This window comes from Lissotriton helveticus, chromosome 4_1 (genome assembly GCF_964261635.1).
Source record: "Lissotriton helveticus chromosome 4_1, aLisHel1.1, whole genome shotgun sequence".
NCBI lineage: Eukaryota > Metazoa > Chordata > Amphibia > Caudata > Salamandridae > Lissotriton > Lissotriton helveticus.
In genome coordinates this window covers 1,028,737,451-1,028,755,595 of record NC_136063.1, presented here as the reverse complement: position 1 = coordinate 1,028,755,595, position 18,145 = coordinate 1,028,737,451, and the positions used below count along the sequence as shown (strand labels likewise).

The 18,145-nt window shown below is 45.9% G+C and overlaps 1 protein-coding gene across 1 annotated transcript in view; it reads left to right on the top strand.

The window, feature by feature from the left end:
• The first annotated feature begins 7,513 nt into the window (after nucleotides 1-7,513).
• LOC144828103 (NACHT, LRR and PYD domains-containing protein 3-like) overlaps nucleotides 7,514-18,145 on the top strand; it is a 646,597-nt gene continuing 635,965 nt past the window's right edge. Inside the window, 1 exon segment of the mRNA XM_078686228.1 lies at nucleotides 7,514-7,805. Coding sequence (XP_078542354.1) covers nucleotides 7,514-7,805 — 292 coding nt within the window.

Here is an 18,145-nt window from a genome sequence, read left to right as displayed (position 1 = left end):
CAGAATTGTGTTTTTAGGGCCTCCGTTACCTGCCCCTGGCTGCCAGTGCATGTCCGTTGTTTCCTTCCTGTGCTTTTTCTGACCCCTTCCCATGCCACCTCTGCCCCAATGTCTTCCAGGCCTTGCTGGATGAGGGGTGTGTTTGCCCAGGCCTGCTGCGACAACACCTTTCCCAGAGGAACAAGCGTGCTTTCTCTTCCGCTTGTTTTCCATACGACGTTGTCCGTGCCCTCTTTACACCTGCCCGCCCACCCATAGTCCGTCATCTCTTTACTCCGGCCCGCACACCCGTTATCCGCCATCTCTTCACTCCCGCCCGTGCACCCCTTGTCCCCCATCTCTTTACTCCCGCCCGCACTCCCCTTGTCCGTCATCTGTTTACTCCTGCCCACCCCTTGTCAGTCATCTCTTTACTCCCACCCCCCCTCCTATTGTCCCTGCTGTCTTTACTCCTGCCCCCATCCTCACTTACTTGAATTTCAAGCTAAACGAAGATGCGGGTTGCAAGGTAATGAGCACACACATATAAGTTTCACTGCTAAATAGATATTTATGTTGGTTTTCATTTCCACGCATTTTCAGTACAGTAAGTACAACAAGGAGAATACACTTTGCTTTCGGTTGAAATACCATAAACAATGTTCCAGCCCGTCCTTAGGTTCATATTTTATTGAGCAGTACATATAGAAAAATAACATACAACTAACAAAACAATGTATTTAATTTCAAAACATTACAAAAGACACAAACCCATCGCACAACACACACAATATCATTACAATAGTTTTTTTAGGGGATGTGAACTTACATATACCACCAACATACACACCACCAAAACAGACTACACACATACATCCCACCAACACACATCATATCACAACTCACCATGACATTGCACACCATGCGACTGCCCTTACGTCACTACACTAAGCACAACTTGCACACAAACCTTACAGTACTGAACACAGCAGATGCATTGCTCTACAACATACCTTAAAAACATTGGCAATATCTGTGACTCAACACTTAATAGGTCTCAAAGGCTATGCCAATGCTTGTTTAGGACTTAAGACCTGGGAGTGAGAACAAAATGGGGCTGGCTCTAATCAGCAAGGCTGAGCCTATATCACAAATAACAGAAGAAGGTGCCAGTACTGATAAACATAACTTAGGACTGTGATTAATCCTCCACAAACAGAAGATCAAATTCCAGAAAGGGATTGCTTATTAATCGCAATTTTATTTATGGAAAATCAACAATATTTTATAAAATTCATTTTTACATTTAAGGAGAAAACAATAGGAAAAATCAAGATGAGAACGGACACAAAAGAATACAGTCACTTAAAACGATCCACCATTCAAAACTACAATCATATCACATTCACCACACATTCGACACATGCAAACTTGGCTCAAACATACCATATGTTCATTATCTACAAGGGAAAAGAATAAAACTGGAACTGCCTTAGTTAAACAAAACGTTCAGAGTAATTGGTTGAAAAATAGTACAAAACCAAGAGATTATACAATTTCAAACAATGATTGCAAATAAATGTAAATCGGTAATGCACAACAGATGGCAAAAAGTCTGTAGATGGACGTGACTCTTAAACACAGGGGCAGACCAGTAAGAAGAGCCTATCACTCATGAGAAATCACCATGTCTATCACTCCACTGACACCTCGATCCAGTCCTCCAGCACAATGGACGCCCTCACACATAGGAAACTCTCTTGTCTCCTATCCTAATGGGAACATTGAAAGAAGAAGATATAGTCCACCCCAGTAGCCCACATGTTCCGTGTATATGACTGTCTTTCCAAATCTCCCTCCCCGCTCGGTGGAACCAGGAGACTCATTGATAAAAGTTAGATTAGAGAAACTCACAAGTGTTACAACTTAATCAGGTCTGACATAGTGAGTGCCTCACCTCACTCTACACCTCATGAAAACACAGATTACATTAAATTAGTATTAAAATCCGATATATTTTTTTTTTTTGTTTAATGGTCTCCTGGTGTTAGATACATGCACATTCCCTTCTGCCAATGTGAATTTCCAATTTCAACCCAGTGTCCCAGACCCGCCATCCTCTCGGCAAGCCCTGGTTGAACCTCTATTGTCCAACATCGACTGACCGGAGCCTGTAACACTTTTACCTGCAAGGACTCCCAAGCGATGAAGTAACTCAAAGCAAGAAGGAAACTCTGATTGAAAATAGCTCCGTTACCAAATTGACAGCATGATTAATGGTTTGTTGCAAATGTACACATGTAATGTTCCTGTGCTCTCATGTAAATCTCTTGAATACCTTCGGGTTGAGATCACGCTATATAATGATGTGGCCGCGATGGTGACTGACAGCAAATAGAAACGCAGACATTATAACAAAAGAAAGTCATGACTGCCAATTACATCGCATGGAATGCATACTGAAACAGATAAAGGACAAGTGATTTATTTTCTGACGATGTCACCGTGAGTGCCATTCATGGAAATTAACACTCTTGAACGTTATCATAATTTAAACCTCACTTAATCTTTACAGTAGTATTTTCTAATGAAATATGTTTTTGTTTTGATGTTCAATCCATTAATTTAGAAATATAGTATGTTGCCCAAATAATCTGCCTGACCTTAAAATGACTGTCTCCCAAGGTAATAATTTGGCTTGAGGATGTGGCGTAATGACCAGAGCTGACGACTTTAGATCTCAAGGAACCGTGTTAGAATCTCGCCATCGGCTCAGCATTCTGGACAAATCATTTATTCTCCCTGTGTGCGCCTGTAAAGCTCTTGAATACTTTCAGGTCAAGAGCACGCGATAAAATATGGCCGCAATGGTGACACATGAAAGCGGGCGCCGTGGTAATAAAGCAATGAAAAGTTTGAACACTTGTGGGCAGTACTCTTAAAAAATGGAAAAGGTAGTCCCTCTTATAATTAATAACATGGGAAAAGTGAAGAGTACAAGTACTAGGGGGCAGCTCCTGGGAGTAACCAATTGAAGAAAAGGTGGGACAAAGAGGAAAGACCAACCACTCGGAAGCAAGGATTTTTAAAGGACACCGGCATAAACAAATGAAAAGTAGTGGGTGGGCTGTAAGCCCACAAAGTATATGCAACATGTCTCGGAGCAACAGTGCTGTCTAGGACGACTTAAAAATAGTGGCCTGTCTGAGCCTTCATAACCAGTTCTTCAAGGTCTTCTCACATTCTTTCTCGTGGGCGGTTTGTGGCACCAGTTCATTAATTAGCATCAGTTAGTTACAGTCCCAAGTACATGCTTTCGCTTTCAGCCACTTGTATTGAGAAAAACTGTATAAAATGTTCACTGGATGCATGGAATTTACCATTATATGCTCTAACCAATTAAGGGTGGAAGTTGTTGTCTAGTTAATAGGTCGTGTGTTGGGCGAACCTTGTGGGAGCTGTGATGAGATGGACAAGTTTCTAGTAGGTCCCGGGGTCGGTTAGTAAGGGCTGCCAGAGAAATTGATATAAGGTTCTGCCACTCCCGTCAGGCTATGTAAACTTTCATGAGCGGGTAAAATGGATACGCAAGAACGGGTTGCTAGGGATAACGATAGTAGCTGCTCCCTATCCCGCTATGGTACGGCAAAAATTGCGTAAACCAGCAGTTATGTCCTGCACATCGGCACTTTAACAGCACATAGTTTTGCACAATGGCACTTTATCGGTAGAATTACAAGTGACCACTTAGTAAAGCACCTATATTTACCCGCTCCATGAACTTGCACATGGCACTTTAAGCGCTCATAGTCTTGAATAATGGTATTCATCTGCAGAATCCCAACTGGTCGCATCGTAAAGAACACACACGATAACCAACCAGGGAAAAGGTCCGACTGCGACCAATTACTCCTTGGGTTCTAGGAAGGCGTTGGGCTGGCTGGTTCACTGCTTTTTATCATTTATATTTGAAATTGTTATTCATATAGTCATGAAGGGCAGTAAATAATGAGAAGGTTTACCATTTAGATGTGCAATGGTTGCAGCTGATGCATAATACGTTTTTGATTTAAAAAAATATGTTTTGTATGGTATGAGTTGAGTCGTGTTCAAGGATTTGACTAGTAAACTATTTATTCCTTCATTCATTCATTGTCTATTGAAACAGCAATCACTTCACATTATTTTTGCTTGCTTATCGCCGTTAAGTTGAAGATACATCACTTTACAGAACAAAACATCATGATACAGTAACAAGGAATGAGCATCGCTTTCAGTCACACGTTGACTGTATCTGTGCCTTTCACCCTGTACCGCACTCTGCTAATTCTTGATATTTTTGCAATATAAAATAATAACACTTACACGCGTATATACCCTCACTCTCTTCTTTCTATATAGCATCAGGGCTCTGTCACTGTACAACCAGACTGTCACTATAGCCTCAGGGCTCTGTTACTGTCTGATCAGACTCTGTCACTATAGCATCAAGGCTCTGTTACTGTACGATCAGACTCTGTCACTATAGTATCTGGGCTCTGTTACTATATGATCAGACTCTGTCACTATAGCATCAGGGCCTTCATTTACGGTATTATCAGACGCTTTCACAATAGTATTAGGGCTCTGTTACTGTATGATCAGACTCTGTCACTATAGCCTCAGGGCTCTGTTACTGTCTGATCAGACTCTGCCACTATTGCATCCGGGCGCTGTTACTGTTTGATCTGACTCTGTCAGGGCCATATTACTGTATGATCAGACTCTGTCACTATAGCAGCAGGGCTCTGTTACTGTATGATCGGACTGTCACTATAGCATCAGGGCTCTGTTACTGTACGATCAGACTCTGTGACTATAGCATTGGGGCTCTGTTATTGTATGATCATACTCTGTCACTATAGCATCAGAACACTGTTACTGACTGACCAGACTCTGTCACTCTAGCATCGGAGCTCTGTTACTGTATTATCAGACTCTGTCACTATTGCATTGGGGCACTGTTACTGTATGATAAGCCTCTTTCAACACAGCATCAGGGCTCTGTCACTGTATGATCAGACTGTCACTATAGCATCTGGGCTTTGTTGCTGTATGATCAGACTCTGTCACTATAGCATCAGGGCTCTGTTACTGTATGATCAGACTCTGTCACTATAGCATCAGGGCTTTGTTGCTGTATGATCAAACTCTGTCACTATAGCATCAGGGCTCTGTTACTGTACAATGAGACTGTCACTATAGCATTAGGACTCTGTTACTATATTATCAGACTCTGTCACTATAGCTTTGGGGCTCTGTTACTGTATGATAAGACTCTTTCAACACAGCATCAGGGCTCTGTCACTGTACGATCAGACTCTGTCATTATAGCATTGGGGCTCTGATACTGTCTGATCAGACTCTGTCACTATAGCATTGGGGCTCTGTTACTGTACGATCAGGCTCTGTCATTATAGCATCAAGGCTCAGTTACTGTGCGATCAGACTCTGTAACTATAGCATCAAGGCTCTGTTACTGTGTGAACAGACTCTGCCACTATAGCATCAGGGCTCTATTACTGTATGATCAGACTCTGTCACAAAAGCATCAGGGCTTTGTTACTGTATGCCATAACTCTCTTGCTGTTGTATCAGGGTAAATTGCTATGAGCTCTAACTCCACACTTACCTAAATGTAGCAACTCTATTACAACTGTTACTATGTGCACTGTCTCTGTTATATACGGACTCTCCTGATATTCCCTAAGTCTTTTTATACATGGCAGGGCTCTGGCACTATCACATCAAGGCTTTGTTAATATATACAATAATTTGAAAATATCAGGTCTCTGGTGCTGTGTACAAGTCTTTGAGTGTTATTTGGCTCTGTATGCGAGTATTTAAAGACTCCGTGGGTTGGGGCTGTAGGTAGAGCTCTGAACATAACCGGGTTCTATCGCTCTACTCAAAGCTCTGAACATGACAGGGCTCTATCTCTCTACTCAAAGCTCTGAATATGACAGGGCTCTATCGCTCTAATCAAAGCTCTGAACATGACATGGCTCTATCTCTACTCAAAGCTCTGAACATTACAGGGCTTTATTTCTCTATGCAAAGCTCTGAACATGACAGGGCTCTATCTCTCTACTTAAAGCTCGGAATATGACAGGGCTCTATCGCTCTACTCAAAGCTCTGAACATGACATGGCTCTATCTCTACTCAAAGCTCTGAACATTACAGGGCTTTATTTCTCTATGCAAAGCTCTGAACATGACAGGGCTCTCTCTCTATGCAACGCTCTGAACATGACTGGGCTCTATCGCTCTACTCAAAGCTCTGAACATGACCGGGCTCTATCTCTCTACTCCAAGCTCTGAACATAACAGGGCTCTATCACTACTCCAAGCTCTGAACATGACTGGGCTCTATCGCTCTACTCAAAGCTCTGAACATGGCAGAGCTCTATCACTCTACTTCAAGCTCTGAACATAACAGGGCTCTATCACTCTATACAAAGCTCTGAACATGGCAGGGCTCTATCTCTCTACTCAAACTTCTGAACATAACAGGGCTCTATCACTCTACTCAAAGCTCTGAAAATGCCAGCGCTCTATCGCTCTATGCAAAGCTCTGAACATGACACGCTCCTTTGGAATATTCAAGGCTATGCATATGCCTGGGGTGATTGATACATTTAAGGCTGTGTGTTTCGATGGCTCTGTTAATTTATGTTCTGTTTTCAGTATGTAAGGACTTGAATGATAAATGTAAGGCTCTGAAAATGTCAGGGCTCTGTTCCTTTACTTAAGGCTCCAATATGTTGGACTCTGCTGCTATGTGTAAGGCTATCAGTATGTCATGGCTCAATCAATAAATGTAAGGTTCTCAATATGGCGGACTCTGCTGCTATATGTAAGGTTATCAGTACGTCATGGCTCAATCATTAAATGTAAGGTTCTCAATATTGCGGACTCTGCTGCTATATGTAAGGTTATCAGTACCTAAGGGCTCAATCAATAAATGTAAGGCTCTGGAAATGTCAGGGCTCTGTCGCTTTACCTAAGGCTCTCAATATGGCGGCCTCTGCTGCTTGATGTATGGTTATCAGTATCTAAGGGCTCAATCAATAAATGTAAGGCTCTCAATCTGGCGGACTCTGCTGCTATATGTAAGGTTATCAGTACCTAAGGGCTCAATCAATAAATGTAAGGCTCTGGAAATGTCAGGGCTCTGTCGCTTTACCTAAGGCTCTCAATATGGCGGCCTCTGCTGCTTGATGTATGGTTATCAGTATCTAAGGGCTCAATCAATAAATGTAAGGCTCTCAATCTGGCGGACTCTGCTGCTATATGTAAGGTTATCAGTATCTAAGGGCTCTGTCTTTATGTGTAAGTATATATGATTACCAGGGCTCCAGTGCCCTACACAGAGGCTCGTGTTGTCATGATTCCAATCAGACCTCCATAACATTGACTATGTGTAATGAATCTCAGCTAAATTCACCTGAAAGATGCATTTTTTTATTGCAGCCACCGCTGTTCATGCTTTATAATGGCTGATGGAAGCAGCCCAGAGACAGCCAGAGTTGTGATATATAAATTGTTGGAAGACCTATCTGGCAAACAGTTCAAGCAATTCAAGCTTCAGTTACCAGACTCTGCCGTAAAAGCTGGACAGAAAAAGATCCCAACATCTTTACTTGAAAGTGCCGACAGTATGGATGTCTCAAACACTATGATTCATTATTACGGTGATCAAAAAGGCTTCGAGATCACACAAGACTTACTGAAGAAACTTCCCAGACTCGACCTATTGGAAGAATTTGAAGCTTCAGTACAGAGATGTAAGTACCCTGAGACTTGTACTGTGAACTTGGTGCCGAGCAATGCGTTCTTGTTGAACTTAGAATAAAAAAGTGTGACTTGGAATGGCAGAGATTGTTAAACCCTGTGTTCAGTGAGGCTTTGAGGCTGTGGTCTCATTAGAGCTTTTTAATGACAGTTCTTATATTTCCATTACATACAAACTACAGCTGCAGAAAGAAACAAAAAGGTCTTCTCTGGTGGAGCACAATGGTTGTGTCATGTGTGAGTTTGTGTTCTAGTCGGTTATGTTGTGTTGTTTCATCTAGTTGTATGCAGTGTGTTTGCGCCCCCTCACCCAAGAAGTGGTGGCCCGGGGTAAAGTTCACTTCATAAGTGCGCATTTCAATGACACCACATGATAAAGGGGTCGTGGAGTCTGGGCGGCGGCTTATCTGTTGCCGGGTAAGTAGTTTTCCTGTTAATCGGCCGGATCAATAGTAGAGGAATATTATTATTTACTCTGCTGGTGGATAAACAGCAGAGATGGGTGGAGACAGCAAATATACACAACTGTTTACCTGAAATAGTATCTACACCAAGGCCTGTGTGTCCATCTATGCTGTCCTAGAATGGGACATGTATGTTACATGTGCCTGGTATTCATAAGTGTCTTGCGTCCCAGTGGGTCACTCTATTAGCAGTGGTTTGGATCCCGGGCACTATGTTTGATGTGACTGTATAGGTAAGGCCTCCCAGATGACAAAATAAATAAACAAAACAAATAGATAAGCAAAGCCTTCATATATTCAGAAGCAAAAATAATGAACAGATGTAACAGTATTCAGTAAAATAGAAAGGATTTATTTCATATCAAATATAACAGTATTATTAGTTTATCCCTCTTCGATTGAGAATGCTTTAGCTGGTTGTTGTTTTCTTAACAGTTCATGAACTAATGTTGAAACCCTAAGCTTCCTGTTGTTGCTGGTATTAGATGTACTTTCCGTATGAGGAACCTTCTGGACTGCGCCCACCCCACACGTGTTTAACCCCTATATCCCTGTGTGCCTTGGTCTTCTTCAGGGCTCTCAGAGTCATAGAAGGAAAATGAGGTCCAGTCTTTACCGTAAAGTGAACAGGGAACCAAAACCTAATCTGTCTGGGATGATGACCGCCTAGAGTCTGGAGTAGGACGACACACCTTTGTTACCCTCAGGAACACAGGAAGTTGTAATCTGTGGAGGAGCAACTGTTTCTGAGGACAGCAGGCATATGGCGCTAATTGGAGAGGGTGTAGGGCGAACCCAGAGAGCAGGGTGAGAGTAGAGATGAGGCGGTTAGAATGTATTAAACTCTCTTTGTGAATGTTTCAGTGGGGTGAAGCCCTCATGGGATGTGGATATTGAAACCCCGGGGCACCTGGTCTCCAGGTAAACAGAGTTATAGGAGTAGTCGCATCAGCCCCAGTGGTGAATGAACCTGGCCATAATCTTTTGGAGTTTCTTCATGGTGTGAAGCCCCTTACCCATCTCCCTGCATGTCATGGCCCGATACTTGCGTGGAACAGATTGGTACAGCACCCTCCAACACATTAAAGCAGCAGCCATAAAGTGGGCAAACATCAGTCCTGGTTAAGGCAGGGGAGGGGGTTACGCTGGGACACGAGAGAATAGATACCATGGAAGCAGTAGAAGCCATCACTGTGCCTTCCTCCATTGCTGCATCTTAACTCATAGCTACATTCACATAAACCAGGTGAAAACGTCCCACCTGCAGGTTGCAGTGTATTGACCCACAGCTGAGAACTTTCCTTCAGGATTCAATCTGCTTTCGGATTTGTGAGGAAGATAAATGCTACTGAGAAACAGTTAAAAGTATCTATTGGCGTTAAACTTCTTTACGGATAACCACATCCATTCATTACTACACCAAACAGTTCTACTTGACTTACAATTAGTTTCCTTACAGAAAAATGTGATGCATTTAAATAGAATTTTTAAAAACTTTTTTGGGGGAGTTTTATACAGAGCAAACTCGATCCGAAGGCATCAGATCGCTTTACATGAGCATTCATTTTTGTTAGGCACTGGGAGCTTAAGTAATTTGCCTTGAATCATAGGATGTTGAGCGTCCATTCCGAGACTCGAACCCAGTGCCCCAGCTTTGAGGTTGACTGCTCTAGCTGTTAGACCACATCCTCACCCCTTGAAGTATCATGAAACAAAAATGAAACCTAAAAAAAATATCATTATTTACATTCCCAAAGGAGAAGAGGTCCCTTGGGGACCCCTTCCCCCTTGTGAAAGGAAAGGGTTACCATCAGTTTCAAACTGGTGGTGAAGTATTACTGTTTGCAACCAGATTTTAGTCGCAAAACAGTAATACATACCCTACCGATTCAGTAATTGAAAGGGACACCCTAAACAAGACCCTTCCAGATACCAGACAGCAAATGCAAAATGTGATCCACATTTTGTACACTTGTAAAACATTTTTCCAGTCGCAAATAAAATAAACCGATTCTGCGAACCGAATCGTTTGTGACTAGAAAAATGCTTTGTACATCTTTCCCAAAGTCACAATTTCAAGCCAACCATGATGGAGTGCAGGCCAGTCACAGGGACCTAGGTAGGGCCGCTGAACCGAGTACCTTAAATCTTGGTTTTCAGAGCATTGCGTGGATCCATGTCAATGATGCATTACACAATCGAAGTGATGCATCGATTCCAAGATGCGGTAAAGCTGGGGTGCAAGGTTCTGTTGCGTAGACATCGAGGTGCTTGTGATGCAAAGTTTGGAGTCTGGGATGCGTCACACAGTCAAGGCGATTCATCAGTTCCGAGGAGCTGCGAGGCTGCGATGCGGAGTCTGTAATCATCATCGAGGCTGCCATTGATGAGAGATGTGAGGGTCTGAGCTGAGGATGTGTTGTGTAGCCGCAGTTCTGTAGGCAATGTTGGCTGGAATGTGAGTTTTGAAACAGGTCTAATCCATGCATCAATGGATATGCATCTGTTCTGATTGGGGTTTGCGCTGCGCAGCAGTGGACAAGTGGCGGTTCCGCTGGATCCACATAAGCCTGCAAGCACCTTAAGCCTACTTCCAAGAGTCCAGGACGGAGGTGGCACTACTTGGAAGGGTGGACTTACAGATGTCAGAGTGCAGGTGCAGATGCATGGTTGTTGGATGCCTGTTATGTTCCTGAGGCTTCAGATCAGGAGTCCAGGCGACTAGCACTGGGAGTTGAGGAGCTGCCACCGGCATATGAGACGATGTTGAGTCCGTGGTTCCTGACAATGGTTGCGAGGGGGCCCATGCAGACTTTGAAGAGGTTTGAGGGAGGAGCACTGGGGCACTCCACAGTCCGTCTCTGTCAGTTCCGAGAGGTAGGGAGGAGTCTGACCTGCTGAGTTCTGCTGATGAGTAAGGAGTGGATCCAGTTGAGGGCATCGCGGAGCCTGGTGGCTAGGGTGCAGTGGGAAATGGTGTTGAATTCCATGAAGTGATCCTGATGCATAGCATGTAGGAGGAGGAAGATGTTCAAGGATACCGCAGTTATAGGCCCGGTGACAAGGGGCCCTCAAGAGGTCGATGTCCCTCAAAGTCCTGATGGGGCCCAGCCAAAGACCAGCAACTGGTCTCTGGTGGCATTTAAACCAGTGGTTGCCTTCTTCTGGCAATAAATTCCATCTGGGAGGCCAAATAGCCCTCCAACAGGCTCCCGGGTCCAGTAGGCTCAGCTGTAACTTTTGAGCACTGGGGCTCAGTCTCCGAGGCTGCACTTCAGCGGTGTGATACAAACAAAGGGGTCCCAGCGGGAAGTATCAGAAGTACACAAGCAAATACTTTAAAAATTCATCAAACACAAATAAAAAAACAAAAAACAAATGCTTCAACACAGTTATTTAATCACAATGTGCTTGTTCCAATTGCATATATCATTCTAAAAGCACAATTATCATAGTGCCCCAGGGAGAGGAAGGGTAGGGTGGGGTGTCTGTGTAAGAAGAGAGGGATGTGCAGAGTTGGTCATAGTCTTTATGCAAATAAAGCTGCAACAACTTTCTCCAACAAAACATTGTGTGGTGTCTGTTATTAAGAGAAATTGTTGTGAGTGGTTTGGGGTATGGGCCGATATTGGCACTATGCCAGGCTGCCCCGGGCCACCGCAGGGGGCCACCTAAGAGGGCGGCCACCCTTAGTGCCACAGGATGGCACAGACCCCCAATGAGTGGTCTAGTGTGCGGGACCCTGGGGGTCCCCAGTGATGTCACTTCCGGCGGGGGGTGGGGGCCGTAGGGGGCATACCCTGCCAACTTAGGGCGAACAAAGCGATACCAAAGGGGATGATGGACGGAGCGCTTGAGCAAATGAAAAACTCACCCCCAGTCAACTGATCTGGGTTAATCCATCACCATTCTTTAGGTCACTCCACCACCCCAGTTCAGACATGGCCATATGCAAATCAGTCTGACCCTGTGCCTCATGGGAACAGTCCAGCTCGAACTGGCAAGCCATGTCTTCCCTGGACCGGAAACAAGCATCCTGGGACCGGTTTCGGATTCATAATCCTCATCAGTCAGGCTATCTTGAATCCAGTGGTAGAGTGAGCAAGGGACCCACGTCTGGGCATACCCAGCCAACTTAGGGCGAACAAAGCGATACCAAAGGGGATGATGGATGGAGCGCTTGAGCAAATCAAACTCACCCCCAGTCAACTGATCTGGGTTTAAACCGTCACCATTCTTTAGCTCACTCCACCACCCCAGTTCAGACATGGCCATATGCAAATCAGTCTGACCCTGTGCCTCATGGGAACAGTCCAGCCCGAACTGCCAAGCCATTTGTTCCCTGGATTGGAAACATCAACTGTTGTTTTTGCATTTGTCACCCCGAGTGGGACGGGTATGCTCAGACGTGTGTCCAGTGCTCTCCACGCCACTGGAGTCAAGCTATCCTGGCTGAAGACAGCTGATAGCCAGACACTGGTTCTAGGATGCTTGATTCCAGTCCAGGAAAGACATGGTTTGGCAGTTCAGGCTGGACTGTTCCCATGAGGCACAGCGTCCAGGCTGATTTGCATATGGCCATGTCTGAACTGGGGTGGTGTGGTGAGCAAATAAATGATGGATTTAGGCCCAGATCTCTGTACTGGGGTGAATGTATGACATTGTTCTGCATTCTGTCCATCAACTGTTGTTTTTGCATTTTTCACCCTGAGTGGGACGGGTATGCTCAGACGTGGGTCCCGTGCTCTCTACGCCACTGGAGTCAAGCTATCCTGGCTGAAGACGGCTGATAGCCAGAAATCGGTCCTAGGATGCTTGATTCCGGTCCAGGGAAGACATGGCTTGGCAGTTCGGGCTGGACTGTTCCCATGAGGCACAGGGTCGAGGCTGATTTGCATATGGCCATGTCTGAACTGGGGTGGTGTGGTGATCAAAAAAACAATGGATTAGGCCCAGATCTCTGCACTGGGGTGAATGTATGACATTGTTCTGCATTCTGTCCATCAACTGTTGTTTTTGCATATACCAAAAACATAAACATTGGCTATTGTCTTCTAACTAACTTATTCTGATGAATACAACGTTATTTCCTCAAAAACTCTGCATGGATCACAAGGAGCCACTCTTCAAGCTATGGCACCTGCTGCAACGCTATATCTCACTTGCTTTAGACCAAGCTCAATCTGAAATGGAAAACAACTGATGTAAATAAATTGTACCTCTACGAAAGGTGCATGTAAGAACATCCGGCGCAGTGACAACCAAACAAGCGGTCTTCAAGTACTTGACCCAACCTCAGTATACCCGTTCTAAATCGGATGACTTTAGCCATCACTTGGAACAACTACGAAAGCGCTCTCTTTAGAACTAGATGTGTGTGTTTGATGTGACTAGCGAGCAACATACGAGTCAATAGGCAACAGTCTCCCCACACTTGACCCAACCTCATGATCCCGTTCTAATTCATGTTATGTAACTGTCACTGTGTGCAACTCCGGAGGAGCTCTCTATTTAAAAGTGCTTGATGTAACTGACATGAAAAATCTAAAACCATGTGTTAGACTTGGCATCTTTTGGCGTGTTTCCCCAGAGTTTTTGCTTTCTGACCTCCCGGTTCTGACTCTGTTTTTGCTGACTTAGCGTTTCTGCACACTTTTTGTACTGCTGATCAGTGGTAAAGGATTCAGAAAAGGGGGTGGTGATGAACAGAGTGTCTGAATTAAGCAGACCACTCTTACCCAGTCCAAAGATCAGGGCTTGATCCATCACCGTTATTTATCTCACTGCCCCATCCCAGCTCAGAACCTGGCTATATGCAAATTAGTCTGTCCCTGGCTCAGTGCATCATGGGAACAGGGCAGACCAAACTACCAAGCCAATTCTTCACCAGAAAGGAGACAAGCTACCGGGGACCGGTTTCTGGCATTTCAGCCTCTTCGGCCCGGCTTGCTTGAATCCTGATGGAGCAGTGAGAAAGGGACTCATGTCTGAGTATACCCTGCCACACCTGTAGTGGCCAAAAACGATTCAGAAAAGGGGGTGGTGATGAACAGAGTGTCTGAATTAAGCAGACCACTCTTACCCAGTCCAAAGATCAGGGCTTGATCCATCACCGTTATTTATCTCACTGCCCCATCCCAGCTCAGAACCTGGCTATATGCAAATTAGTCTGTCCCTGTCCCAGTGCATCATGGGAACAGGGCAGACCAAACTACCAAGCCAATTCTGCCCTGTTCCCATGATGCACTGGGCCAGGGTCAGACTAATTTGCATGTAGCCAGGTTCTGAACTGGGATGGTGCAGTGAGATAAAAAACGGTGATGGATCAAGCCCTGATCTTTTGACTGGGTAGGAGTGTTCTGCTTAATTCAGATACTCTGTCCATCGCCACCCCCTTTTGAATCGTTTTGGCCACCACGTGTGGAAGGGTATGCTCAGATGTGAGTCCCTTGCTCACTGCACCATCAGGATTCAAGCAAGCCGGGCCGAAGACGGCTGTAATGCCAGAAACCGGTCCCCGGAAGCTTGTTTCCTTTCCAGTAAAGAATTGGCTTGGTAGTTTGGTCTGCCCTGTTCCCATGATGCACTGGGCCAGGGTCAGACTAATTTGCATGTAGCCAGGTTCTGAACTGGGATGGTGCAGTGAGCTAAAAAACGGTGATGGATCAAGCCCTGATCTTTTGACTGGGTAGGAGTGTTCTGCTTAATTCAGATACTCTGTCCATCGCCACCCCCTTTTGAATCGATCAGTGGTAAAGTGCAGGTGCTCCTGTAGTAAAATGTGTATGGATTGACATTTCCATGATTGGCCTGCTTGATTCGTGTGTCAGTCCCTAGCAGAATACACTGCTTCCTGTGCACTGCCTAAACCCTGAGCTCTACTGCGGTGATTGAGAACAGGGGGAGACTAAAAGGACCAGCTCACCTGCAACTGCGGCGCCCGGCCTCACACGTCACCAATTAGCACCAGGAGGTGCTACAAAGAGGCCGCGGGCACCAGCAGCGCGGGATGCTCTTACCCAACTCCGTCGCCAACACTGCTGCCTGTGCCCTGTCTAAGCCCTGAGCTATACTGCGGTGATTGAGAACAGGGGGAGACTACAAGGACCAGCTCACCTGCAACTGTGGCATCCAGCCTCACACGTCACCAATTAGCACCAGTTGGCGCTACAAGAGGCAGCGGACACCCGCAGCGCGGGACACGCGCGGGTGTGCCCGGGCTGCGCCAGGGCAAAGCCCGGGCCAAGGGCGGGCCCTTCTGCGCCCAGCAGAGCCTGGAGGAGGCTGGGCCTCCCCCTTGACATCTGGATATCCGGACATTTGTGTGGCAACAAGCAGTAGCGTGCAGGTACTGTTGCACAACATTTACATATATCTGTGGGGGTTCTTGGAGTTTGCGTTTTCAAGGCCCAGCGTTTTAAGGCAAAATAATTAATAAGGAAAAGTGAGTTGTTGGTACATTGAACGCTTTCTTAGTCAGGGCAGAGTCATTATTGACCCACCAAATAGAAATAACAGAACAACGTCTCTCTCTGGATCCATTGAATTTTCAGAGACGGTCTTTGTTGGGTACCTCTGACCCTGTTTTGGGGCTCCTACATAAAGATCATTACCTGCAACGCCTTCAAATGTCTCACTAAATTCTTCTGTTATAGTTTTGGAACATCCACTATCTATGACTCCAGAAGTACCCAGCACTACCACCAGAGCTCGGGGTTGTAAATGCTCTGATTTAAGAAAAGCGCCAGAGCCACCAGCTAAACGGAAGCGGGGTGCTGGTGCACAAAACCCTAAGAACATAAAGGGATCCCAACTTGAAAATCGTGTTAAAAATACAAAATCATTTGGTACAATGAAGACTATTTTGGTCGGCACTCAGACTGATCTGGTTCCTAGCAATCCTATATGAAATCCTGAAAGTACTGTGGACGCTTCAACTGCTATTGTCGAGGGCGCTGTAGAAGGAACTGCCCTCCCTCTACCACTCTACCGCCCTCACTCTACCACTCTACCGCCCTCACGTCCTCACTCTACGACTCTTCCGCCCTCACACCCTCACTCACTCTACAGCCCTCACTCACTCTACCGCCCTCACTCACTCTACCGCCCTCACTCACTCTACCGCCCTCACTCACTCTACCGCCCTCACTCACTCTACCGCCCTCACTCACTCTACCGCCCTCACTCACTTTATCTATCGCCCTCACTCACTCTATCTATCGCCCTCCCTCACTTTTATCTATCTATCGCCCTCCCTCCCTCTATCACGCTCCCTCTCTTCCACCCACCTCCTTCTCTAACTCCCTGTTCCCTTCTCTTCTCCCGTTGTGATCTGCTGCTCTCTTCCACCCTGCCTCCTTCTTTAACTCCCTGTTTTCTTCTCCTGTGCTAATCTGCTGTTCTCTTCCACCCGCCTCTTTCTCTAACTCCCTGTTCTCTTCTGCTGTGCTGATCTGCTCCTCTCTTCCACCCACCTCCTTCTCTAACTCCGTTCTCTTCTCTTCTCCTGTGCTGATCTGCTGCTCTCTTCCACCCACCTCCTTCTCTAACTCCCTGTTCACTTCTCTTCTCCAGAGCTGATCTGCTGCTCTCTTCCACCCGCCTCTTTCTCTAACTCCCTGTTCTCTTTTCTTCTCCTGTGCTGATCTGCTGCTCTCTTCCACCCACCTCCTTCTCTAACTCCCTGTTCTCTTCTCTTCTCCTGTGCTGATCTGCTGCTCTCTTCCACCCCACCTCCTTCTTTAACTCCCTGTTCTCTTCTGCTGTGCTGATCTGCTCCTCTCTTCCACCCACCTCCTTCTCCAACTCCCTGTTCTCTTCTCTTCTCCTGTGCTGATCTGCTGCTCTCTTCCACCCCACCTCCTTCTTTAACTCCCTGTTCTCTTTTGCTGTGCTGAGCTGCTGCTCTCTTCCACCGTCTCCTTCTTTAACTCTCTGGTCTCTTCTCCTCTGCTGATCTGCTGCTCTCTTCCACCCCGCCTCCTTCTTTAACTCCCTGTTCTTTTCTCCTGTGCTGATCTGCTGCTCTATTCCACCCGCCTCCTTCTTTAACTCCCTGTTCTCTTTTGCTGTGCTGAGCTGCTGCTCTCTTCCACCGTCTCCTTCTTTAACTCCCTGTTCTTTTCTCCCGTGCTGATCTGCTGCTCTCTTCCACCCCGCATCCTTCTTTAACTCCCTGGTTTTTTCTCCCGTGCTGATCTGCTGTTCTCTTCCACCCGCTTCCTTCTTTAACTCCCTGTTCTCTTCTCCTATGCTGATCTGCTGCTCTCTTCCACCCCACCTCCTTCTTTAACTCCCTGTTCTCTTCTCCTGTTCTGATCTGCTGCTCTCTTCCACTTCACCTCCTTCTTTAACTCCCTGTTCTTTTCTCCCGTGCTGATCTGCTGTTCTCTTCCACCCACCTCTTTCTCCAACTCCCTGTTCTCTTCTCCTGTTCTGATCTGCTGCTCTCTTCCACATACATCCTTCTCTAACTGCACACACATACATAGAACCATGCACACACACACACATACAACCACACAAACACACAACCACACCACACACACCATCTCACACGCAACCACACACACAACCACACACACACAATCACACACACACACACACAATCACACCCAACCACACACACAACCACAAGCCCACACACAACCACCCACACAACCACACACACAACCACACACACAACCACACACACAACCACATACACACAACCACACACAGCCACACAACCACACACCCAAACACACCCAACCACACCCAACCACACACAACCACACACAACCACACAAACACACAACCACACACACAACCACGCACACACAACCACACACACACACAATCACACCCACACACACACACACAATCACACC